General features: G+C 34.7%; 1 protein-coding gene across 4 annotated transcripts; it reads left to right on the forward strand.

Annotated features, from left to right (window-relative positions):
* Nucleotides 1–645: 645 nt before the first annotated feature.
* Nucleotides 646–27,497, forward strand: FGL1 (fibrinogen like 1). Of its 4 annotated transcripts, none has more exons than XM_015623869.3 (9): nucleotides 646–1,040; nucleotides 6,054–6,127; nucleotides 10,637–10,817; nucleotides 13,212–13,371; nucleotides 14,096–14,193; nucleotides 15,126–15,214; nucleotides 15,843–16,030; nucleotides 19,864–19,987; nucleotides 27,300–27,497. In XM_015623869.3, the coding sequence occupies exons 2-9, from the start codon at nucleotides 6,062–6,064 to the stop codon at nucleotides 27,396–27,398; spliced, it is 1,005 nt and encodes a 334-aa protein (XP_015479355.1). In that variant the 5' UTR covers nucleotides 646–1,040; nucleotides 6,054–6,061; the 3' UTR covers nucleotides 27,399–27,497. The 4 variants fall into 4 exon arrangements, with proteins under 4 accessions (XP_015479355.1, XP_033369515.1, XP_015479357.1 ...); XM_033513624.1 differs by lacking the exon at nucleotides 27,300–27,497 and adding an exon at nucleotides 20,765–22,839 and having other exon boundaries at nucleotides 648–1,040; XM_033513623.1 differs by lacking the exon at nucleotides 646–1,040 and adding an exon at nucleotides 3,253–3,390.
* The last annotated feature ends 197 nt before the right edge of the window (nucleotides 27,498–27,694 follow it).

Genomic DNA, 27,694 nt, shown 5'->3' on the forward strand with positions numbered 1-27,694 from the left:
GGCTTAGATCAGGTATTAAAAAGAAAATTTTTATTGTGAGGTTGTTGGAACATAGAAACTGTAGATGTCTCATCCCTGGAAGTGTTTGAGACCAAGCTGGATGTGGCTTTGAGCAACCTGGTCTAGTGGAATGTGTCCCTACCCACAGCAGGAGGTTTGGAACTAGGTAACCTCTAAGTTTGCTTCCAACCCACGGCATTCAATGAATCTGTATGTATATTGTGGAACGTAAACGTCATGTTATTGCTATTGTTCAGTATTTCCTTAAGACTGCTTTTCTAGCAGCACATTCCTTTAAGCATAGTCATTTATTGAACTCTTTGGGATGAGCCAGCGTAGAAGAAGGGCAAACACACAAGACAGATTGTATTTTAAAACATTCTTTGATGTATTCATCTGGCTCTAAAAAGCTCGTCTAGAAAACGATTTTGTCTGATGAAGTCACTAAGATGCTTCTCAGTGCCTTGACTAAAAAACACATCAGACAAGATATTTTTGATACTTTCTTCTTGTTCCATTCAGCTTTATCTGTACTATGTTTGTTACTTTGGGTTAGGTTTTATTTAGCATATTTATTTTTTTGTTACACCTCTGGCATGTAACTTCTAGTCCACGTGATTATTGTTTTTTTCCCAAATCCATTGAGTCCGTTATGCTCTCTCTGTACCACTGAAGCTTAAGAGATTTAGGCTGTGACTATGGAAAGGACTGGAGTATAAAGCTGAGTATGATACAGAGAGCAATTTCCTGAATCACAACAGTGAAAGGGAATAGATGATCCTTTGTTATTTTTGGTTTATTTTTGTTTCAGGAGTGTTTTGTTAGGCACAGAATTACCGTCATCTCCTTCTTATGTTGCAATTTAGTCTTGATAACTGCAACTTCTCAGCAGCATTCCAGCCTGGTGACTCATAGCAGATGTAAGCCTAAACTCTGCAGAATTTAATAGCAAAAACAGTCTCAGCTTGGGAAGGGCTCTGGAATTATTTGCATCAGCCTAAGAAGATTTAACAACTTTGAGTTCTGTCCAGAAGTTCAAGGTAAACATTTAAGGTACCTAAGAGGGAAGAAGGAAGATGTTTGGCTAATTTCTATAGTTATGGTTTAAAAGTAATTTGTTTTAGAAGGCCATATTACTGGTGCAGTGTTCATAATGATGTATGAATGTTTTACCAGGATCTAGCTATTTTCCTGCATTTCTAGGTAGTTAATCCAGTATTTGAATCTGCAGTTTCTAAATTTATATTACTATAGGCTATATGAACAAGGCTGCTTTTAGAACCTAAAAGTAAATCAAATAATGAATTATTTTTCAGATAAAGAAAACAGGGAAGTTTTTGTAACACCACCAAATTTAAACATAGCAAAATCTGTGCATGAGTTTAATAATTTGAATTTTAAGAAAGCAAACAAAAAAAACCTTTCCAGTAATTTTCTATCCTTTTTGGCAGATTCTCTCTTACTATTATTGTATTTATTAGCAAAGCAAGTCTTATTGACACTATGCCAACAGAAACAGGCATCTGTATTCCATCTCGCTTGCTGTCTCTTAAATTCAAAAAACATAAGAACATTCTAATGGTTTGAACTTTTCATAGCACAGAACTCCTTTAATGTCGTCAAATCGATTTAGTAATTTGTTATTTAGACTTGGAAAAAACATCAAATTCAGGGGAAATTTGAATATAGGTCTGACTATGTGTGTAACCTTTAAAGAAAGCCTAGGCACAGAGAAGACAAAAGATGTCTTTCCAGAATTTTGATTCCATAGCTTTGGAAAAAAACTCTGCCCAGCTGTACAATGTAATTTGGTACAGGTGTAATCTTGGAATAGTGAATAAATAACCCCTGGGATAAAATTTCAAGGTTTCACAAGAATTGCACTTAAACCTAATTTCTTTAAAACAGAAGGTGATTTTTTTTATGCTAACTGTTAAGGGCTTGCGTTTCAACTTGAAAACATAACACCAAGCTTTTCTCACTCTAGCATGATGTGTGATAATTTATCTGAGATGAAGATTTTCCTGGAAAGGGATATCCCCTGTGTTTTGTTTTGTTTTGTTTTTGTTAAATCAACACATATAATTTATTTTTTTTTATAAAAAAAGTCTTGGAAGTATCTCAACACTTATTAACTCTTCAGGTTCCTCTGAGATGGATTATAATTTATAATTTTTTGCAGGTTTTTTTGAGTGAAGTATTTTATTCAATTGTGTATTGTCAGAAAATAGCTATAAAACAAGGGTAGATATTTAAAGGACTGAAGAAATTAGTTTAAGAAACTGACTTTACAAGGAATCTTCCTAGAGCAAGATATTAAGCTTCCCTTGAACAGAAATTTAGGTTTCCATGTTACTGAAGGCCATGGTGCACCTTCAGAGAACTGTTACTAATACAACCTCTACTGAAACTTTCTTTAGAAATGTGAGTAACTAAGTAAAAATTACTTTTAAAAAAGTTATTAATGTGTTATCTATATTAATTCTATGTCTGAACCTGATGATTTAGGCAGTGTGTCGAAGTGCTTTGAACATGTATTTTAAACCCTATTTATCACTTTTCTTGTCATTGTAAAGTTTCCCACTCAGTGAATCTCATGTCACTGCAACCGTGAGATGGACAAACTACAGGAGTTTATGACTGCTGAGAAACTGGCTTAAAGGTGCAAGGTTCAGGACCAGCACTGCTGATTGTCCTCCGCCTCATCTAGGTCTACCTGCTGGGCAGTGACAGAAGCAGAGAAATACTGTTAAGTTACCCATTTCCTTTCAGAGCTTGAATTTTCAGGTCTCTTCCTAGTCTTTTTGACCTCCCTTCTTTTGGAGGACAGCAGCACAAATATTTTGTTTTCCCCTAACCTACTAGAGGTCCCTCTGGTTTTTTTTACCCTGTGACCTCTGTTTCAGTCTTCCCTGTTTCTGACTGGTAGATCTGCCAAGTGGAGATCTACCATCTAATTTTTTTTTTAATACTGCATCAAAAATTAACTTTCAGATTTTTTAATAATTTATGAAGATTTAACTCATTTGAATTAGCATGTATTAGCATGTATCTTAGATTCTCCCTCTTTATAAGCCTCTTGTCTTACATTCAAAGCAAACTTATATTGTGAGTGGCTGCAGGATCTATACTCCATTTTGAGTTTACTGTCCAGATTGCTTTCTTAAAAATGAAACTCCAGGATTAAAATATCTTCACCAATTTATTTAAATTGTCATATTTTAAAATTTATAACACTATTATTGTATTATTATATTTTATTATTTGTCTTTTGAGCATGTCTTAGTTCAGCAGTAAAGCAGATGTGCTAAGTTGTCTCCGGAGTATAGCCCTTATGAAGTTTCCCACAAGAGGAACATTCTATGGAAAGAGACATCCTTAAATAGAAAGGTGATTTCATCTAAAGGTGACAAACTAAACCAACTGCACACACTCTGCACTTCTCATCTATTCATTCTTTTTGTGCAACTTATAGCAGCTCATACATGCTGTAAGGGACTCACCTGCCTCATAGTTTTGGGTTTTTTTATTATTTTATTTTATTTCTAACAAAAATTTCTCTGAACAGTGTGCAAGATTTACTTGATAGCATTTTTAAAAAAAAATAAGAATATTGTAGTTGTGAAGTTGTGCAATCCATTTAAGATTGGGATTTTTTTAACATTGTGATATACAGGCATTCAAAGTCAGTGAAATCATGATAGAAACTGTTCAAATACTAGGACTAATGTGAGGAAGGATACTGTGGTTTTGTAATTAAAATAACAGGGATGAAGTAGAGTATATGAAATATGAATCTTCCAGTGAGGAAAATAGAATCTGTTCTCTCTTAGAGAACTTACTGAAAGTATGCAAGGAGTCAGGACAGCAGTTAGCAGAGACAGATAATTTGCAGGCTGTCCAGATAGCTAATGTACTCTTTGGTTACTCCTGTTACAGACAGTGTCATCCCAACAGATGGCAACAGCTGCTTTCAGAACAGAAGTGACTGTAATAGCTATAATTACTAATGTTGTAAGGTGAAAGTGCAGGTTTTATGATGGCAGAAACTTCTGACATTTAAATAACCTATTCATTGCCATGCAATTCATGCAGATTTCTCTCACACACACACACACACACACACCACTACCACCCATTTTTAAGCCTGTAGGTCATAGGATTTACCCCTTCACACAAAGTCAGACCTTGTTCTGTATTCTAGTAAAGTCTCTAATTCAAATGGTGTAACATTTATTTAGTTAGAATGAAGAACAACTTACAATTTTAAAAACTCAGAAAATTCATGGCATAGAAATAACTTAGTCTAAGATTTTCAGTTCACATTGTCACTCAATAAACATTTTATAGATAATTTTTAATGATAAAATAATATATATCTTTAATATATTTAATATCTTTAAAGATAGACATTAGCTTAGTATAGTGCTTTCCTGCTTAGATGTATGTCCAAAATGTTTAAAAATACTTCTGACCTGCTGTAACATGGGTCAGTGGATACAGAATACCCACAACACCTTGTGTCTACCTCAGTCCTGTGCAAGAATTGGGATGAGCTTTATACAGATACACCTGGGCCTCAAAACTATGATTTCAGATATGGTGCTTTCAAACCAGCAAACCTCAGAAATAAAAAAACCAAACAAACACCAAACCAATGTTACTTACTTAAGCAACAGTAATTTTAAAAAGCATCCTAAGTATTTTATAGGTAAGTGTTGAAATCTGAGATTTGCCTGGACTGTAATTTCTGGTCTTGCATGAGGTTTTCATAAATTGGTGAAAATACAGTTGGACTTGTCCAGTTTTGCATGAATTTATAAACATACTTCTCATAAGCATCTTGCTTATCTTTGTATTGTAAAAAACACAGTGTGCCAAAGTTCCACTCATATTTCATATTAATTCCTGTAAAAACATGAATAAAAGTGTTTGTAAAGTTGGTGTTTCAATAGACACATGCTGGTCTTGAATCATAGTTTTACACTTAGAGAGACCACAAATGCTTTAACGTGTCACCATCCCTGGAAGCATTCAAAAAATGTGGATGTGGTGCTTTTTGTGGTGGACCTGTCAGTATTAAGTTAATGGTTCAACTCAATGGTCTTGAAAATCTTTTCCTTAATAACTCCATGGCAGGAAAAGCAGACACATATTCTGGTTTAGTTAGGTGTTAGCATATGCTAAATGAAAATATTTGTAGTTACAAAAGAAAAAAAAAGATTCCTTGGTTGATAGCTTGCAGAAGCTTAACTAATTAATTCAGAATAGTTTATGCATAATCTATGTAAATATTTTACTGATTGGAGGCCTTGGTTTCTTCTCTGTGAAAAGCACACGTCTGTCTTACAAGACAAATTTGAAGTTCTATCAGCTGTAATATTTGTAAGGCAGTGAGCTACAGTGGTGGTTGGTTTGGCCTATAAAACAATTTTGTTCTGAAAAAATGGGGTTTAAAATATTATGGGTCATAGAGTACAAAGTATCCATAGCTACAGTTTAAAAATGTCATCCTTGTCACCATTAGAATAAAAGCTGGTAACTATTTTTGATTTTTCCCCCAAATTACTCTATGACAGTAAAATCATCTTGATCCTCTCCTGGTGCACAAAATTTGCACAGATCTTTATATCAAGGACAACTAGCCCAATTCAGATTTTAAATACTTGTCTATGACAGAGAGCTTTCTCACAAATTTAAAGGAACAAAAAGGAATATTTCCCTGTTTTTTACCTTGTTTAAAATCTTTTTGCTTCATCTTGAAAATAAAATGTGTGAGCTTGAATCCTGAATGGTTGTTCTAAAATACATGGAGAGCTCCAATACAAAGTGGCCTAAAAGGAAAAATTCTCATTTTTCTGGCTTTTGGAGTTGTATTTGATCAGACTATTTGTAATTTGTAATGAATCCTGCATGTACATTATATTTACAATTTGCAAGAAAAGAATTATAGGTTAAATAGACTCTTTTGAATAAGATTTAAGATGTCAAGTGTAAATTTTAGTTTTTATGTTTAAGTTAACTAGTGTTTCCTTTGTTCCTTTGCTTCACAGCTTCCAAAATGAAGATTTTGATAATGATTGATTTTGCCCTTGCAGCTAGCTTGATGGATGTCATTGGCAGCTCTGTAAGTTCTAGTAATTAAATTTTTCTATTGAGTTTCTTCTAAATATTGCATACCTTATCTTCCATAGTGCTCACAATACTCACTCCCTCCATAGTGCTCACAATCTCTACACATGATGACAGAACCTTTGATGGAAAAGATTAGAATTCATTAAAACATGAAAGATGAAGAAATATCTTCAAATGGTGTTCAGTGGGGCCAAGTTCCCAATAAGGAAAGAGGAAAAAAATGCATAAATTTACAACTGAAGATAAATTACTAGGCAATGGCACCGAAGAGAGAAATCCAGTCAGTTTGTGACTGGATCTGATATGAAAGAGGAGATGATATCACTTTTCTAAAACAGATATCATATGGTTCATAGAGGCACATTGTACAGAAGGCACACAAGATGGTTATACTGCCATTCAGGGGTGATGCTAACTCAGAATAACACCTGTAGTTTTGAACAGCAGACTTACAGAAAGGCCAAGCACACTCCTAAAGCAGTGGCTGCAGCAGTGGTATTTCTGGTCACTGAGAGCTGGTATACAGAATGTTTTCATCCTTTTCTACCTTGTCCACTTGCCAAACAACTTTTTCTCAAACAAGATCCATAACTTCATATTTTTACTTGTTTGCATGAAACTACATTATAGTTCACGCTCAGAAACAATGATCAAAGCTCCTTCACTTCAAACTCCCCAAACTCTCTCCTATATATTCTGTTTCTCCAACAAAAACCCTAATAAAATTGCTTTTACTCCACAGTTTAAAATACCGCTAGTCTCACCGACCCTGCACTGCATGTCATAGCTCTCCTTATTAGTTTTATATTCAGGTTCTAAATAGCAGAGACTTAAAGGGACTGAATTCTTGATTCATAATTGCCTAGGTGGAAGTGGTTTCTGAATTTACAACTATTTACAACTATTTACAACTATTTTTTGTGGCTTCTGCTCAGTGGATCATATTATTAATTTCTGCAGAGTCCTACTGAGAAAAGAGTCATCACAGTTAAATGCATCTACTTACTTTTTAATCATTATTTTTCATTTTTTCATTGAGAATATTGTGGACTTTAGCTGACCTTCTGAGTAAAAACTGGTAATATTCAAAACCTTATCTCAAAGTTTTCACCTTTTAATATCATTAAAACACTAATCTCAATATAGAGATATTTTGGAGCTAATTTATATTCTATAAAGTATAGGAAATACCACCAAAGGTAAGAACTATGTATTTTTATAGTTTTCATGAAGTATTATGAGTCTAATTTGTAGCAGTAATTTTAATGGAAGGTCACTGGCTGCTAAATAATTCACACAGTAATGAAAGTGAATGCACGTTAATTGCAGCAGCTGGTTAAATGTGGGACTGTGCACCCAAGAGCAGAGCTGTCAGCAGTTGTTAGATAATTGCTTCTCAATCTGTACTGCAAACAGTTGCTTCACTGAAACAGACAGAACAGGTTGTGTTCAGTCTGGTTTCAGTCAGTCGGCACCACTGTCTACTGGAAACAGACACAGTAAAATGCACATTTTGTTGAGTTTTTCATCACTGTAGTGGTTTAACTTTGGTCCATATCTAACAAATGAAATAGCAATATGTTATAGCTCCTGACTTAGAACCCTAATTTACATTTTCATTCTTTATTACTCCAGCTGTGCACTGGTTTAACTCCAATGGTTTTTAAAGGATTATCCTGTGAAAAAAAATGTAGCAGCACATTGAAAGGACAGCCTGGTAAACTGAAGATCTAAAAGCCACATTGACCCAATTGAAGCTACAGTTACCTTGTGATTGTCCCATGGAAAAAAATGGACGTGGAATTTAAAATGAGAACTGTGGTTTTGCTGTTCAGCAGCAAAATCTAATGGGATTTGCCTGGAGTTGACAGAGAAAGACATCAATGAGAAGGGTGAAGTCAGGGAGGGAAAAGAAAGTATCAGATACCAGTACTTTTCATATGTAGGTTACTTTCACAACTTTATTTCTGCTCAAACATTTTTTTTTTCTTATGCTGTAATTATTCAGGATGGCTAGTCATGTCTTGATTGTCACTTCTAATTTACTGTCACTTCCTAAGAATTAAGAGCTTAAAACCTTTTAAATCAGGAAATTTCTATGTGTAGTGTAGATATATCACTGTTCACCCCATCATGAGTGTATTGTCTGTAAAGCAGATGAGAATCAGCTCACAGTTAGTTTTTCAATTTCATGAATTAATTCATAATTTTTAAGTAAAAAATAATAAAAAAAGGATTTTAAATGCAAGTTTAAGAATAGTATTTAGAGACACAGCCTGTTGCAGACTTGTGTTTAATTTGGTTCAAAGGAAAGGACCTTTTATTGTGGTATATATGAAGTAGTGTCATACTGAATTTAGATACCAAGTTTTTTCTGAGGTAATATTTTTTCAGTTCTTTACTTGTACTATATAATTTAATCACAGTAGGAGAATGGCTTTTAGCATTATGAAAGGGGAGCTGATAGAGGCATTTCTTTCCCCTGAAAGAAACACACATAGCTGCCCACAGCTGCCACTCCTCAAACGCACTGTCCCTTGCTCTTTCCAGAATGGAAGGTGGCTCTTTGTGGCTCAGATCTTGCCCCGTGTCAGAGAGGTTACCCACATGAAGTCTTGTCTATGAAATTACAAGGGCCACAATGGGGGCCACCAATTCCAGGTCTCTCCTATTGTATTTTAACCATGTTCTCCAAGGTTGTGAGGACTGAGTTAAGACTGATACAGGTTAACCTTCTCAATATAATTGGTACCTGTGGCATGGTGGCCTCTCTATCACTCTTAACTTAGTATGATTAGAATAAATATTTGGTCTGACTGGGAACATGGGATTTTTTTGGACAGCTTTTCTTTTATAGTTACTATTAGCTCATCATGGTGAGCCTGGAAATATTTTTTCAATACTTTTAAAATTTATTGACTCTTTCTCAATCCACATGTGCATCTCTTTAACAAGCTCTGTAGTCCTCTGTAATTTTCTGTGTTCATACAGGACTAGATTGACATTTGCAGACACCTGCCAAGGAAGCCTCTTCTGACTCTTCCACTGAATTCATTCCCACTGAATAGAAAATTCAGCTTTTGTGAAGAGTTTGTATGAATCTACAGATAGAATTGAGAAAACCAGACAACCACTCTGGAAAGGCTGGTTAATAAATGTATCTTTTCACAATAAATGGATATTTTCACAATAAAAAGTCTTTTAATCAAATTTTCCCGTATAACTAAATATTGCAGACAAATGGAACAATTTGGTGGAAATGTTCATATACAATGGGTGGAGCCTGAGCTTGATGCAAACAAAAGTATGCAGACACCACTGAGGTGCACCTCATTCACAGCATTATGCTATTGCAGACATTTCTATAGTTTGGTGTGATAGGGCAGTGTTCTGAGATATCAGTTCTTCCATATGGATAGCAAATATTGCAGGCTTACAGGTAAATAATGTTTCCTATGAATAAGGTAGCACCAATTTAGAACTACTGCAAATTTGATCTTAAGTGTCAGATTTCCAGAAAGTCACCCTTTGATTTTGCCTTTACAGTGCTACTTGTGCTCTTTTAGAAGCTACTAAACTCTGCTCATATAAAATTTCTGTGTCATGTTTCCAAAGGCTTTTCTCCCTCACACTGAAATAAAATTTATTTAATATATATTTTAAACCATACAGACTGTTTTAATTTAAGTTCTCCAGATCAGGTTCTGTTCACTTTGGCTATTTTACTATAGTCTTTAATCTAAAACAAATTATTTATTGCTCAGCATGCATTCAGCATGCCAGAATTTGGAATAGCTATTGCAGCTCTTGAGGGTCAAGTGAGTGCTAGATAACACTGTATCAGAATTGCCACATTTTTCACCCACTCTGCATGGCAAAATTAAGTACACAAGTCACAGCACAACATTGACTTCAACTTTTAACCTGTATTTTCATGTATATTCATGGCTTCTTAGAGACTATTTATAGCAGCCAAAATGAGCTTAAAACTTGACAATATTTATGTTGGCAACGTTGGGATCCTTATCATAAGAAGTATGTAATTTAAAAGCATTCAAAAAATGCACTGTGAAGTTGAAAACATATCCATGCGAATTGTGTTTGTTTAAAACTCTTTAAAACCTTCACAATGTTAGTAGCAGGCTTCACTGGATGGAAAATCTCTGTGCATGGAAGATGATAGAGATAGGGCCTGTATTATAGTGTTTTTTCCCCAAAGTCCCTGCTGCATGTTTGCAGTTAGAGCTGGTAGCACTGAAGAGGTCTCTTTGCAAAGCATTCATAATATGCTTGTTTTATATATTACATGTAGTAACATATGAAATAATTTTAAACAATATAGCAACAGAGATGGAAGTCAACCTAGTGTCTGTGGGAAATTGTGACTAAAATGTTTTATCCAACTTTTATTTATGGTTTGGTTGGTTGGCCTTTTGTGTCACATGTTAAATATCACCAAAAAAAAATTGTTGGTTTAACAATAAGATGTTTTCCTCTCTAGGATTTACAGAAATGTTTTCAAGAGCAGTTACTACTTCAGGGCCAGGTGAGGCTTCTGGAACATCGTGTGAAACAGCAGCAGTTAAAAATTATACAGCTCTTAGAGAAGAAAGAGATTCAGTACAGTGACAGAGAAGATGAAAACAGTGTCATTGATTTGGGAGGAAAAAGACAGTATTCAGGTTAGAAATGAAGCTATTCTTTTCATTTCCATTCATTGTAATGATACCCAGAAGCTTTAGCACAATTGGGTCTATTTAGTTATTGTTTTAAAAATTCATCAGAGAATGTTTGTTTAAAACACAGTGCTCAGCTTTTACCTGGACTTGCTGTGGAGGGGAAAATTTTTAATGTCAGATAGTAGAAACCATATCAAGTTTTAAGAAGTTTACTGATTTATTAATAGTGCATAATTAAAAAATTGGTGGACAATAAATGAAGCATAATTATCAGCAACAGGTAAAAGCCAATAATAGACATTTACATTTAAATGTTAATACGGAGTTACAGATTTCTAAACACCATTCTTTGACTAATGTCAGAAGTTCTAACAATCTCAAAAAGAACTAACAGGGTTAATTCACAGTCATACATTTAAATGGTTGCCTGGGTTACAAGCAATTGACTTTGTTCCAATCTGTAAAGTTCCTGAGACATCTGTATTTACACACATAAACCTGGCATAACGGCATCTGCATCTCAATTAATAACATTTTCACTGAGTTGGATTCAGCTCATGACATCACAGCTTTTAAAATACTGGTTTAAAGTTGTTTTTCTAATATCATCAGCATTCTGATGGTGATCTACTTCTACAGTGGAAGACTTGTAGACACTACAGTATATAATAAAACACCATCCAAAATAATAGTTGGATTGAAAATACAATTTATGAGTCTGATTCCTAGATGATGTTTGTTTCTAGCTGTCCAGTGCTAGAAAGTCTTAACTACTATTATTTTTAATAGCCTTGTTTGAATATGGTTGTAAGTGATCACACTGCTGGAAGAAACCAGTATATGTGACATTTGATCCCAAGGCATCAAATATAATAAAACACCATTAAAATGAAATTAAAAGCAGTTGTAAATCTAAATTTTAGCTGGGTATTTATGTACTCAGCATCCTGGAGCACTTAATTTTTATTATTAGAACTGACCCATTTCTTGCTGGTAAAGATTATTAAAGCCACATTTCTCTGAAAGGTGTTTGTCATTTCTTAGCATATTCCTCAAATTATTCTTTTACAACGTTATTCTAAAAAACAGATCTAACTTGTTTCCATTTCTGATAAATTTTTTTCCCCCATTACTTTTTCATTTTCTTTACAGCTTGGAAAATGCCTTTCCCTCTTCATACTGCATTATTTTCTCAAATTGCTGTAGCATTTTAATATCAACAGAGCTGTATAATTTGAGTTAGATAGTGAGGGGGAAATTCCACACTATATACACCAGCTAAAAATTAAGATATACTTGTGTTTTGTTTTGTTAACTTACTAAGAAATTAATGGACAAGAAAAGCTATTTTCTCCAAGACAATCACACATTCTATGTAAAGATAACTTAGCTGTTATTTAAATAATTTTTCTATTAGTTTATTCAAATTCTGGCCTAGTTATTTGTTTTCAGTATAAAATGTTTATTTTTTTTTGTCTAATCTTCACTGACACTTTCACTGAAAAGAAATATAATAGTTCATAAAGTTCCAACCAGGCTTGGAAGTTCAGCCAACTCAGAGAATTCCTTAATCAGCTCTACTTTAGCCAGGAAAAACAGAAATGTTGAAAATTAAATGTCTTTTCTGTATGACTGCCTGAATGTTTATGACATATAAACAAAGAACTACTTTCATTTCTTAATTCCTAGAGGAAAAAATATAAGATTATACAATTACATTGCTGTAATATTTCCATGAGTTCAGAATTTTTTTATTGTTGTAAATTATATTAATCAACAGCAGTGCAGACCAGACTGTGAATGGTACCAAGTTAAAGTGGTATCATTTTACACATACACTGCACTTTTTGGGCATACTCTTCTGCATATTTTTGCACCTATTTGGTAGAAGGGACGGGAGATTCAGGCCTCGCAATTGTTTCTGTTTTTAGCACTGGAGATTCCATACTTTTGTTTTTGGCACTTCTGTGAACTTTCTGGGCATAAAAGTACATGTTTGTTTTTAAAGGTTACAGTGTGTCTTACATGTAATTTTATGGTTGTAACAGGATTCTAATGTGAATGATATCGCTGTAAATTGAAAGAGACACCACTTAAAACAGAGGAATTATTTTGCTAGTCAAGTAGAAACAAAAATTATAATACTTCATGGTGGGAAGATATTATTTCAAAGATATATCAAAATAATTACAGCCCAGGAAAGCTTTAAAGCAACACAAGTACAAAAAAATACCCAAAAGTCAAATAAATGTGTCTGCAGAAGTTTCATTTTATTAGTGTGGTTCATATGTGACTTCTACATTACATGACTTGATTACTGTTACTGACTTGATTTTTTGATTTTGCCAGTAAGTTCAGGACTAAAAACGTTGTGTCCAATTAACATTGTGTGAACAGATTGTGCAGAAATCTACAATGAAGGCCATAAGCAAAATGGATTTTATAAAATAAAACCAATCCAGAGTCCTAGAGAATTCCTTGCATTCTGTGACATGTCTGAAGGAGGTGGCTGGACTGTGTTTCAGAGACGTTCTGATGGCAGCCAGAATTTTGATAGGTAGGTACTAGACCCGGTAATTAAAATTGGGAACAAAGTGAAGAAAAAAACATTAAACCAGATGGAGCTAAGTAAAATCTGAACTTTAGAAGTATATGAGTAAGTTGTTTTCCCAGCTAAAAGGGAGGAATGGTTATTCTTTGGGACAGCCTCCAGATGAGATACCACTTCTGGTTCTGGCTGACTTCTGCAAGACATTCATTCTAATCTTTTTCTGACAACTTGTGCATTTGATACAAGGACACTTCAATGTCAAATGCATTAACAACTCTTGGAGCAAGACTCTTAATGATGAGTAAAGGACTAGCTTGTCTCCTACAATTAGTAAAAATCTAAAAAGTAAAAAATGTAAGCAATATGAGAGCTCTTTGAGTAAAACTGTTCCTCACAGACCTGTCTAGTGGGAGGATGAGAAACAAAATACCTAAGTTGAAACAAGAAAGGTTCAGATTGGATATAAGGAGAAACTTTTTTACCATGAAAAGAATCAGCAGATTGCCCAAAGAGAATGTGCAGTTTCCATCCTTGGAAGTTTTCAAGATCTGAACAGACACACCCTGAATAACCTGGTCTGATCTCATGGCTGATTCTGGCTTGAGACTGACACTGGACTAGCTTGCCTCCTAAGATTCCTCCCAGTTTGAGTTATTGTGACCTAAAATTGTATTCTAGAACATCCAAAAAACCTTGTTTTTGACAAATTAGTAATTTATACCTTTTTCAGAGTCTGGGCTGACTATGAAGAAGGTTTTGGAAATTTTGTTTTGAAAAATGGTGAATTTTGGCTTGGAAACAAAAATCTTCATTATTTGACTAATCAAGGTAAGATTTGTATCACAACAATAGTCTTATTGTTTCTGTTTTTTTGTTCTTTCCAGGCCATTTTTTTGTTCTCTCTTTTGTTACCATAAATCCTGAGTTCTGTTGTTAGTCTGCACAGACTTCTCTAAGTCTCAGAAAAAAATCTCATTTGAATATGTTTTCTAACAAAAGGTTCAAACCTGTCCTTAGGCCACTGGCATACAGAGAGCCTGTGTGAAAGAGGGAACGGGAGACAGGAGTCTACCTTAAAAGAATTGTCTCTATCCATTTTCCATTAGCATGACTAACAGTCCAGAGACAGGTATATGCTGCACCAAAACACTTAGGGCTTTTTAGCTGGGTGGGCTATTACATGGAATACTAGAATTACATAGTAATTCTAGTCCAGTCCTGTGGATTAGGCCAGTTGCAGAAAGTTATTTCCATCTTTCTAATAGTAACTCAACATAAGCTAACTTCTGCTTTGTTGTAGAATACTGCAGATGCAAAACTTATCCACTGGCTTATATGGAAATCAGTGCCACCAGGATGGGATCCTAGTATAACTCTTTTATTTTCAGAGTATAAAAATCTAATTTTCATAGCTAAACATTTATTGATCAGTTTTTACTATGCTTTCATTACCACCTCAAATATCCTACTAAAATGTAAAACCTGTAAAGCCATCTTTTTTTACAATGTTTTTCCTACATTTAAAAATTTTTCTTGGAATAATTCTTAATTTTTCTAAGCTGACTTGGGTGAATAAAAGCAAAGAATAGCAATATATGCTTTAGTATGCTTAAAGGAAGAAGATAAAACCCCATAAAATATACTGAAGTGATAGAGATTCATGATAAAAATATTTTCTTTTCATCTTTTACTGTAATGTCCAGATCTGAAAAATAGTGAGATAGGCTAGTTTAACTAAAATTATTTGTATTTTTTTTAAGGGAATTATACTTTAAGAATTGATCTAATTGATTTTGAAGGAGAACGGCGCTTTGCACAGTATGCAAGATTCAGAGTTGCAGGAGAAGAGGTAATAAAATATTAAATTTTAATATTAACTAAATTCAATATTTATTTAAATATTTAGTTAAATTTAAATAATTTCATATTTATTAATTAATATAAACTTAATATTAAAAGTTTTAATGAAAATGTGGATTCTGTAGGCAAGCAATAAACATACAAGTTCTCTAATTTCCATAAAGATTTGTGTAGAACCTTAATACTATATTTTCTTTCTTACACATGCTTATAATTTTCAAATACCTAATAAAAGTTGTTCACTCTGATACATTAATTTCATACTTTTTGTAAGAGATATGAATAATTTGCTTTAGCAGACATGGATAAAAGCAGTCTTTCTATTTTTGTTGATACTACTAACAATAATGGTACAATATATTGATTTCCTAATGTATACTGCAAACTAGCCCTAATGTTGTTTTTAAGTCATTTATATTTAAGGTTAATGACAAATTTTATCCCTTTTAAACATCCCTACAAACTTTCAATATTGTGTTTAAGTGGCATGACATTTCTTAGCATAAAAATAGCAGCAAATGGAACAGATTAGGTTCTTTGTGGTTTCAGTCTCTGGCATGCTAAGGGCTAAAAACATATTGGAATTTCTTTATTTTTTTCTTCACATTTTTTATTAGCATTCTTATGAGATGAGTTGTGGTGAATACTCTGGTACAGCTGGTGATTCCCTTACTGGTGGATTTCATCCTGAAGTAAAATGGTGGGCTGATCATCGAGGAATGAAATTCAGTACTAGAGACAGGGATAATGACAACTATGAAGGGAACTGTGCTGAAGAGGAAAAGGCTGGCTGGTGGTTTAACAGGTATTTTGATTTTCTATGGGTACTATCAACTATTCTGCTCCACATGTATTTGTAAAATAATAACATATGCTAGAAGATAGATTTGGATTGTTCATTTATTTGCAATGGGCCCTTGTCTCCTAGCAGAGATCTCAGTGCTGGTAAGACTGAGGCTCACCTTAGAAGGGATAAAACCTACTGTGCAGCTCAGGCTGATCTGTGATAAAGGCATTTGCCACAGGTCAGTGAGGAGGAGATAATTCTGCCCCTCCCTGGTAACTAGTTTTTACACAAGTAGGTCATATAGAGTTTGCAGATATATCCCTGCTGTACTTCACTCTTGCATTTCTCTTGTGTTGCACTTGACCAGATGTGGCAGCACTGCAAATATCTGACAAGCTACACTAGTGCCAGGTTATCAAGACTCATTTTTTTCACCTCACTTCACAGTATCTCACTCTTGTTATTCTTTCCAAATAAGGATGGTAATGTGTCCATTCAGCTTCTGTCAGTGTGCACGTCTGGACTGAGTGGAAGATTTTTTTAAATAGGGTTCAATAAGACAATTTAAAAACTCTACTTATATGCAATATACCAAATCAAAAAGAAAGGATAAAACTGGTAGCCTTAGCACAGCCTGTCTAGACCAGCTATGTTCTTTCCTGCTATTAATTAGATAAATATGGCCACAAAGAGAAACTGCAATGTAAAAGCTGTGTAATAGAATGGTTTAAAATACTGCTCAGGGAGGCTTACTACTCTCACTGTGATCTCAGTTCACTTGGCAAGAGGTGCCAGGCTGGATCAACTCCATTGTTTCTGTTGTGTCATCCTTTGTTTCTCTTTTTAACTCCTCATTTGCCAAATTCTGTTTTCATAAGAAGTCTGTGACCACCTTAGCTGATATGATGTAGCTATTAACTCAATGTTGCACAATTAACTACTTATTTTAATACATTTAAATGTATTTGCATGGATAGCCAGTCAGCAGAATGTTTCAGAGCTGGAAAAAGTCAATGTAGACAAAGATTTTTTGCATTTCTCAGGAAAGCTGAGATACAAAAGGGAAAGGCAACGACATTGGAGCTTCTTTTCCCATGAAATCAGAACTTTTGTAGATTTAAAGAAGTATCTGGACCTCAAATCCCATAAAACTGATGGATTTCATTACAATTGAGTATCTAATCAGTTTTAAAGCACTGAATACATTTTTTGTATTTAATTTTTTTTTTTTTAATATATTGGATTTATCTGGACAAAAGAATGACCTCTTTGCAAAAGTAGCTGCATAGCAGAACTTGACAGTTATTTATACCTTGTAGTTGCTGCTACATAATTTCTAAAGATAGCTGACTCCTACTAGACTAGTTCTTATTATGGTTGTGTAGCTCATGCTCTTAAAGTGACAGTCTAGCTTGATAATTAAAATGAGTTACTAATAGTGTTATTTCACTGCTTTGTTATTTTCTTTTTAATGTTAAACCTAACATAAAACTGAAAATTGCAAAATACTAGAAAATGTATCATTAAGTCCGGCTCAAAAGAACATTACTGGCAGAGAAAGGAAAGCACTTAGAAACACATATTTGTCATGCACAGATTAGCAAATATAGAAGGAATTAGTGCTCTCGGCTGGTTTGCATAAGAGCTCCCAGCTATGAAGGAATTGTTTATAGCCAGCTCTATGCTATCAGGACTAATGAAATACAGAAAAGCCCAGATAATATGAAAACCAAGGGATGTGACACAAGTGAGGCCACATGGAAGTAGTGTAGAGCTAGTTTAAAGCCATGAGTCTCACTCCAGCTCAGCATTTGTTGTCCTGCAGAAAGATGGCCCCTTTTGTAAGCAAAGCTCTAGCACAGATTTTTATCTTGAATGCACATCCACAGAGCTGGGTTCAGTCTGGCAATACCTGCAGGTCATAAGCTTTCCAGCACCCGGGGCATTGCAAAGCTCAGTAGGTTCATAAGTAGTGAGAATGAACAATTCCATTTGGACATTAGATTATTCTCCCCCAGCACTCCCTTTTTTAGTTATACCATGTATGGATGGTAAAAGGAATCTGTTAGGCAACAGCTTGGGGCCAGATATCACTAACTCAACCTTCCTGCCTCACCAGTCATCCCAGAGACTGCATAACTACGTTCATGTGAGGATCAATGAAGGCAGTAAATCCAGACAGAATTCAAAGGGTTCTTTCAGGGAACCAACTCCCAACTCTCCACATCTGTCACACAGTTAATACATAATTCAGAAGAAATACCCATGGACAGCTGAGAGTTGGCAGTACTTTTGAAACTATTGCAGTGTAGTTTTTAACTTTATATTAGCCTATTGAAAAGATAGGTGGAACACAGGCTAACTTTTAAGTATTTATTGACTCGTGAATAATGAATATTTTTTCACAATATCCTATCAATAATCACATGCCAGTTGTTAATTTAGTATGTACAGTTACTTCAGAAAGCATCTAGTTGGATACTGAATACTGTCATTTTCATTATTCATGCTTCCCAGCACTAATTAAGACTTTTTTACTGGCTCATACTGCTTTTGGCAAAATTATGGTGTGCTTTCTTGTGATTCTTTTAATGAAATCTGTGTTTTGTTTCAAAGTAGGCAGAGTGCCTGCTCATTGCAGCATTTGTATGATTATAAAGATTATGTCAGCTCTGATACAAGTTTTTCATTCTCAAAAACAAATTCACTTTTGAAGTCCACAATTTATAAGCTTTCACTTAAGGCATTATCAAAACTGACTTTAAAATTGTAAGCAATAAATAAGGATAAATAGATGAGAATTTTCCAATGGAGTTTTTCTCATATTTTTTATCCCAGTTCTCAAAAACTTTGTAAATTAAGTGCAAGTAAAGCCAGAAAGACTAAGATTTGCCAGTGACAAAACTCGTAAGGTTTATTTGGAATGTTCTGTGTTTGCATATTTTCTGAAGTCTGCTTTTGGAATCCATCATGGTGTTCAACAGCTAGATTTATAATGAAATGCTAACAGCATTTATAATGAAATGCTGAATTGGCAGATAAACCAAGGTGATTGTCATCACAGTGTGCTGCAAAAGGAACAGCCAGCTTGGTCTCCATGTGGTCACATAAAGATCTAAACTTGTTTCTCATAGAAGCTAGGCAAGTATCAAGGTGGTGCTGTTTCCTTTTCAAGCCTTTTGGGTTTTGCTGGTGTTTTTTGTTTGTTTCAGCCACTATATTTAATAAACTATAACTGCATTTCTGCCTCAGTCCGGTAAAAAACAACAAAACCCCCTAAACTTCGTACAGTCAAGTAAAATGCCAGTTCCAGTGATCCAGTGAAATGGTGCACATGTGTGTGTGTAGCTGTCAGAATTCATCTTTGTGTAAATAGAGGTCCACAGGTGGGTAGGCAAACTGATGGTGCTATTCAGATTTTGTCACACAAAATACCATGCGGTGTAACTGGAAAACTTAAGGGGGGCTACTCTAGAACAACAGAAAAACACGACAGTATTTCTTTCCCAGAGTATGGTGTATGCCCTGCTATCATGCATGCTGAATAACTCTGGAAGAATTTTTCACTGAAACAAATAAGCAGGAAAAACTCCAAGAGCTAGTAATGTCAGAAAACATGGAAAGAACTAGAAGCACTTTTGGTTAAAAGAAGCAAAACACATTTGCAGTTCTTCTCTAATTAAACCACTTTGTTTATGCATGCATAATCCACAAAATGCAAATTTATGCAGCTGTCAAACTAGGCTGGCATGAACATGGCAAGATTTTTGACTCTCAGAGAAATAAATAACATATGCTTGAAACTTTTCAGCACGAGGCCTTATTGCTGTTTCCCTTTACTTTCCCACCAGGTGTCACTCTGCCAACCTGAATGGTTTGTACTACAAAGGTCCCTACACTGCCAAGACAGACAACGGGATTGTTTGGTACACCTGGCATGGGTGGTGGTATTCCCTAAAATCCGTTGTCATGAAGGTCAGACCTGCAGACTTTGAATATAATATTGTTTAAATATACTATTAACGTGATTAATCTGATTAATCTCCTAGGAAATCCATTCCAAATTAAAATGGGCAGATTTTTACTTCTCAATCTATACATGTGTAAATTTGGAATAATTCCTCTGCAATCAGTAGTTTTATGAGATGCAAGTGAAAAGACAAGATAGCTTATGAACCTTTAGATACAAATATTAATGCTAATGGGTGAAGGGTTTTTTTTAAAAGGCAAGTGTTCACCTCAAAAATAGGGCATATTTTAAGATGGAGAATTTTTGGCTTTACAGTAACTCCAAATCCTTTCACCCTTAAAAATGAAAGTATTTTTACTGTGCTGTCTCAAAAATACAAATTTATTGTACTTACACAATAAAAAAAAAAGCCCAATTCAAATAGGAGCATATGGTTTACTCAGTGGATGCAACATACCTGCTTTGGAAAGGTTCAAGACCTTAGAAATTAGTTTCCTGTAAATCTCTCTGATGTATTGGTTGAACACATTTTGTATGTAGAATATATAAAAGATTTAAAGACTGAGGCAGGGAACTGAAGAAAGAGAAGGGGTGCTGCCAGAGTACAATCAATAGAATCCAGTATAGAGAAGAAGATTGTCTGTTGTTTGCTAAAGCATTTCTAGGGCTGGTCACAATATTTCAATCTAACATTTTTAGATGGTTTGTAATTATGCTTTTCTCCTTCTTGGTCACTGTAATGCCTTGCTTTTTCTTTCTTTTTTTTTTTTTTTTTTAAAAAGGACTTCAATAAACTGACGCTTGGAGATTTAACAAAAGTTGCAACTAATTTTAATGTGAGCTAAGCTTTGAACAGAAGGCATATGTATAGGGAAGTATATTTTATGTGCAACAAAATCTATCATTTTAGAGGTTCTTAATGCTTGATACTATAAATCTCAACTTTCTTTTTGTATCTGTTGGACTTTACAACTCTCTAAGTCCTGTTCAGCCACTTCCTCTCCTTTTCCTATGTATTTGTGTAGGCTCTCCAGCCTTTTTTCCATCTCAAGCTGCATATCCATATTTTCCTTGTACAAGAATAATGGCAAGAGAGACTTTGCCTACCCCTAGGTTTTGTGCTTAGCACAATAGACTCAAATAGCCAGTAATAACAAGAGTTGCTAATGAGTTCATGCTGCTATGGAGAAGATAGGAATACTCTCTAGAAAGGTATCAAATCAAATGTAGTCCATTTCTTCTGGGCAGATGCAAATGAAGACTTAAAAAAAAATAAATATGGACCTAAACTGGCTTTTCTGAAATAATTTTGCTTTTGTAGTTGAACTTCCAGTCTCTCTTCCCCTGTCCAAATATAACTTTGAACACAGCACCCACTTTCAATCATGCTTAACATGATTGAAACTAAGTTTTGGTAAAGGTCAGTTTATAACCACATTGCTATAAATACAGGTCAGCTGAATGGTAACTCTCTGCAAAGCAACTTTATCTTCCATTTTTGTCCTCCCAAAACTAAAGCTTGTAAAGAATGCTTGAAAGAATTGGATGGAATAAGGGAGGGAGGATGCTTGGAACAATTGGAGGGAGGAAATAATTCATCAATCAACACTCAATAAGAAACCATCTCACTCAATAAGATAAATCATATTACACCTAAACCAAAAAAGTGGAGAAGAAACAGGGTTCAGGCAGCTAAAATCATGTAATAGTGTAGAAACTGTGCCAGTGAAAATTTGCTGTATAGATGCTTTCAGCTCTTTTTCTTTCTTTTTTGTGGTAGTAGCGAGTATTCCAGATAATCCAGTCTTTTTTTTGCTGTATCAATTGACACTGTGCTAAAGATTTCTGGCCTTTAGCACATCCCTATACCTGTGCATGAGAGGACCAATGAACAGGTCTAAAACTGCTTATTTTGAACTTTAATTAGTTACACCAAATCACATTTGGTATCTGAGAGGAAGGCCTATCACCCTATGTGTGTATGTGTAAGGAGGGTAAAGGAGGGAAGAAAAGAGAGTGAGAGAAATTCAACATTAAAACAGAAAATCTGATAAAGTATTTTTGTTCAATTTTATTACAGAACTTAAAATGGGTTCCTATGTAATTATGTATATGTCTGTAGATATGGGTTATTAATAATGTGATGGACGTTTTGGAGTAGGTTATAAAAATATTCTAAGTACAGTATTTCCCATAATGATTTTCAAATTCTTTTTCCACTCTAAGAGGAGAAAGCTTTAATTATTTGGAAAAAAAAAACCCAGAATGCCATTATGTAGAATTTGTAAAAACATCTTTAGTTTTTCACAGGAAAATGGAAAGATTAGCTCATGAATTTGGAGAGTATCAAGGCAGATCATATTCCACCAAAATAAAACACAAGGAGGATTTATGTGTAGGAAATTTGGATCTTTAGCACACACACAAAAAATGACTTTCAAAATGTGCTCATAAAATCTATGATTTTTTTTTTTTTATGTACTGCAGTGTAAATCCAACCTCTTTATTTATAAGAACCAAATGAAATCTTTTGGCTGAGTTAGGGTGCTTTTGACATATCCTGATATAAATTTCACTCCTTTTCTATACTGTAAATCATAAAATGAAGAAGAATCAAATCTATCTTTGTACATCTTCTAATGCACTTATACGTTTATTTGGACTGAATGCTATTCAGAACAAGGAAGCATCAAGCGTACTGTCAGCAATATGCAAATACTGTATTTAACTTCCACCACTTTTCCATGGCCTTTCTTTGTACAATAAATCTTTCTGGCCACATGAAAAGCATGTGAAAGTGTTGTAATTCAAAATGGTCATATAATTGTTCTTAAATAAACAAAGCATTTATTTTCAAGGGGAAGTTTTAATAGCTACCAGACAAGACACAAGGTTAGAAGAGAATTCTTTCCTCTGCCAGGCTTGCCTGTTCACATTAATTTATTTCCTCAACAGGTACAAACATGTTCTAAATAGTCTTTATTATTACAAGATAGAAGAACACAGGCCAGTTTACTTGTTCTGGTGTTAGACAGAACATTGTTCCCAAATAGCTGAAAATGAATACATACTATTTAATATAAATCATATAACCCAAAAGAAGAAGAATAAGAATTGAGGAAATAACAATGAAAATGATTTGTCAGTTGTGTTAATAGAGAACACAATGATATCTAGCAGCAATATGGAATCAAAAATACATCTTTTTGTAATATCTGTTCAAGGGAAACACTCTTGTATTTTATTTCCATGTCTGTGTTCTTGCATTCGCTCAACATATTGGAGAGCAGAAGATTGTGGAAACCACAATCCCAGGTAAATTAAATGGGCAGTAACAGAGCCTTTTATGTTCCAGCATTAGTTTTCCCTAGAATATCTAGAATGCATTGACAGAGCTGAGGTACTGCAGTGCAGCCTGTGTTTTCCATTGGAGATTCTTCTCTTTGGCTCTACTGCCTTGCTACAGACTACCTCTCCTCACCATTCCCAAAACTGTTACTCCTCACACTAGTTCCTGAATGCCTTTCGTAAGTAGAACATTTGTTCTGTCAGAGATACTTCATCTTGCTCTTGAAATGGTACACCCAGAAACACGATTCGAACCACAGTTTGCCAGGTCTGTGAACATTCCTATCATGCTCCTTTAGTTCACTCCTCATTATCTCAAAAGAATGAGCTAATTTTTTGCTCATTTTCCTTAAGCAATAGCTTCTATGGCAATTGTAACAGAGGTAGAAAGAGCAGAAGTATCCAGGGAAGTATTCTGTATCTAAATTTTGACAAATGTGCACTTATTGCTGTTTTGGTTTTTTTTAAAAATTGTTTATTAAGTGGTCAACTTGGAAAGCAAAAATAGAGCCTTCAAAACCAGGAAGGACTTTGAAATGAGTACAAGCATGCTTGCTGTTTCCTCAGAGCAGGTCTGAGAATTGGGAATTTGGTAAGGCTTCAAACATTCAGCTAAAATCCATATGCTCAGAAGGAGGTTCAAATTTTTGTTAAAGTGCTTCTTCAAAGAGGGTATAAAACTTTACAGTGGCTTTTTTGATGGCTAATTAAGCTTTTTTTTTTAATACAAATGTTGATCAAAAAAAATTTCTTCTTTTCCAAGTACCTGAGAGCCATCTTCATCTTTGTTTAGTGCAGGATGAAATCCAGTTTATCATTGCTACATCTTCAGTTAACTAAGATAGTCCCTCTTAATCCTACCCTAATGCTAGATAGATTGCATCAGAAACATAATGCTGATACACAAACATTGAATAAACAACCTTGAGGCCAAATTCATGTTTGTTTGCTTGCAGAAAAAGCAAAATATAGCCTTTGCATAAAAACTGCAAGCAAACCATCTTGTAGCTCACTTTTCTGTCCTTCCTCAGCAAGCCATAAATACCTGCGTTTAAGTTCCTTTTACCTCTCCTACAGATTAAGCTGTTTTTTTTTTTTTTCCTGTCTTAATGACAGTCAGATAAAAGACCTGTTAGTTGTGCTTTGCATACCTTTGACTGTCTGTCTTAAAGAACCTGGGTAGCTCTGGGGTTCTGCAGAACCTGAGCAAAGGCTCTGAGCAGCTAAAAAATATTCTTAAGGCACCTAAAATGGCAGTTTTAAGAACAGACTGGATTGAATTATCAAATGAATATGTCACCCAACACTATGGGCAGGAAGATAAACAGATTCCTCTCACAGGTAAATGGTTCTCACAAATTTGTTGAATTTGTTGTCCTTGAAAAAGGTCACTATTTTCAATCCATGTAATGTAATTGCAAAATTATATTGTCATGGGGCCCCTGGTCTGACACTTTATGCAACATGATAGTTCATATTAAATTAGTTGAACCCAGGCAAGTGGCATATGAGCCAGAATGCTTTTATGTTAGTGATATTCCGCACTAGGTGGTGCTCTGAACGTGGGTTCTCTTAGGCAATACTACATTTGTAAACCAGTACAACATTTCTCCTGATTAAGTTATTTATTAAATGTCAGAAAATAAGTGAAAAATATTTAGGTGAGCTTCATCCTTAACTAATTTTTGAAATAATTTGTGAGTTCCTAAGGTTACCTTAACAGTAGAAATTCACAGCATCTAATTCACTTGAGGTACAGCTCATTTAGGTAGTTAAATTGTGTTTTCTTTTGTTTTTAAAGTCTTGCATTACAACAGTAGTTTGTGTCTTCTGATGATTAGGAAGCAGAAGCAAAACTGTGCAAGATCCAAACGCTACTTAGTTTGAACTAACCTATGTGCAAACTACTGCATTCCTGCTGTGATTCCTCTACTGCTCTTCCCTGCTGGGATATCGTCTATTTTTCACATCTCAAGTACCCAGAAATTCAAGGGAACTTCACTGTAGTGAGGCCCATCTTTATATCATAACAGAAATAATACAGCATTTGAATGCTTCTTGTGATGAAGAAACTGAGATTATGTGAATACTGTGACACAAGCAGGATGAAGTAAGTAGTTGGGCTATACTGAATTCACTGCAGGGAGAACAGGAAATCCATCTCCTGCCAAAATGCCATATACCCATCTGGGAAAAACTTCCTTACAGAATTAAGTGTGTTATTCATGTGGTACTCAGCAAATATAAAATTGATGCTGCATGTCACTGCTAAATGTCTTGCAAGTCTTACTCTGTAGGGTAGTATCTAAGTTTGAGTTGTTAATGCTTGCAAGATGTGCAGCCACTTTGCCTTGTGATAAAAGGGTTTGCAATGATTGCAATGTATTTTTTAAAAAAACTTCTAATAACACTGAGTAGTTTTAAATATCTCATTGTAGTTTTTCAAATAAGGTTATTTCAAATTGTTCCAGGCCTCTGTCACTGAATCTCTGTTACACTACATGCTAAATGAAAGATCTCAGCACAGTTCTCTGTGAAGTTTCACAGAGAAACTTCCTGTTTCTCTGAGTGACTTTTCCTAACAAGGGGTTAAACACCCTATGAATTGGTTTCACTAACCCTCTGACTGAATATAGGAGGAAAAGAAAATAGAAAAAACTTATCTGGAAGAACACAAGCCTCTCAAGCTAAAATTTCTAAGCAAAAAGCCCTAGGATAATGAAGGAAGGGAAGGGCTTCCTTCTTATGTTTACACAGTCTGAATAAAACAAGTCATTAATAATACAACTTGGAAAAAATAGTCATTAAATATTTGCAATCCATTATAATAACTTTAAATTCTACTTTGTATTTCCCTTTAACTTCCCAACATTAAATTAAAGCACTTGAGCTACAAGTTTCATACATAAGAAATTAAGTGGACTCCTTTCCTGCTGTGTAATTCTCAACTTTTTTTATTTTTTTTCTCTCCCCAAAAGAATTAAAAAAATTAATCTCATGCAAATCAACAGAGTCCAGTAAAGTTACACTGGGGATTAATTAGGTATGACATCTGCTTCTCAGGCAGCTCATTTATATTGTATCTCAAAGAAAACACAGCTTTTACAACAGATCTTTTCTGTTATTCTATTTTCTCATTAAAAAGATATCAACCACATTCATTATTTATTATTCTATAGTGAATATAGAGTGATAGATTCTATAGAGTAGAGTGTAGCCCTGTTAGTCTGTATGTTCTCTGTAATTCATCATATACTAATGATCAACCACATTCTCTCATGTTACTGGAACAACAAAAATATATATGTCCAGCAAAAGTTGGGAAGAGCTACAGCCAAGAAGGCATGGGAGAAATGGCCCAAAACATCTCAGATGTACTTGTTGATGCATGTGATAAGAGACTATATATTCTCTACACAAGTCACATGCTGTCTCTGCCATGTGTACACTAATTAACCCTTAACCCCAAAATTCAAGTGTAATTAAGACATCCTGCAGCTTTTCAAATGCCATGAGTAAAGATGAGGAATGATCAACTATCCAACACAGGAAGAATTCCATACAGAAGTAAGAGTGTTATGAAATTCACTGTTGAGATATTCAGATACATCAAACAGTGACTGTAGGGAAATAGTACAGACTTCCTTAGAGAACAGTGCCACCATAATGATTTCAACAGGTGAAATAGAATTTAAATGAATATTTACTTTTGGTTCTTACTAGATGGGCAGCCTCTTCATTTAAGACAGCTTTAAAGAAAATTCTCAACTCTGTATCCTAGACTTGTCTCATGAAAAGCTCTTATCAGACAATATAAAAGACTGCCTGTTTCACAAGGACAGATGCCACGTTATGGTTCTGTATAATATCAGAGGATACTGATATTTTTGAAGTACACAGTGGAAGCCGATGTCTGGCAGCTGCCTTGTCTCTGTTGTCTCTGTTACTCACCTCCATTTTTTTTAACAGGATCTCCTTTCAGTTGAACAGTATTGGAACCAAAAACGTAAAATGACACCTGGGAGAAGTCAGCTGCTAATAAAAGGTTCCACTGTCCTTTCTTGCTGATCCACTAATTTAAATGCAAGCAAGTCTGATGTGATATCAGAGAAAGCCTTAATTGAAGTGTACTTACGCTTACTCATTAAAAACAAGTAAGTTTCAGCAGACTGCTTCTTGGACATGCTGTGATATACATCCTCAGATACAAATGTGTTTCTTATAGTCTTTTAAGTAAAGCCCATATTATTCCCTGAAAGAAAAAAAAGTACTGCAGTAGTGTTTATTTCACTGCCTATTTTACCATCCAATCATCATGGTAAAACCAAAATGAAAATCCGTTCTTTGAGACACAGAGATTTTGA

The sequence above is a fragment of the Parus major genome, chromosome 4 (genome assembly GCF_001522545.3).
Source record: "Parus major isolate Abel chromosome 4, Parus_major1.1, whole genome shotgun sequence".
In the NCBI taxonomy this organism is placed as follows: domain Eukaryota; kingdom Metazoa; phylum Chordata; class Aves; order Passeriformes; family Paridae; genus Parus; species Parus major.

Bases quoted from the DNA above. Each gene is read 5' to 3' on its own strand.
- FGL1 (XM_015623869.3), top strand. From the start codon at position 6,062: ATGAAGATTTTGATAATGATTGATTTTGCCCTTGCAGCTAGCTTGATG. The intron at 6,128-10,636 runs GTAAGTTCTAGT...TTTCCTCTCTAG, and splicing joins TGGATGTCATTGGCAGCTCT to GATTTACAGAAATGTTTTCA. The intron at 14,194-15,125 runs GTAAGATTTGTA...ATTTTTTTTAAG, and splicing joins TCATTATTTGACTAATCAAG to GGAATTATACTTTAAGAATT.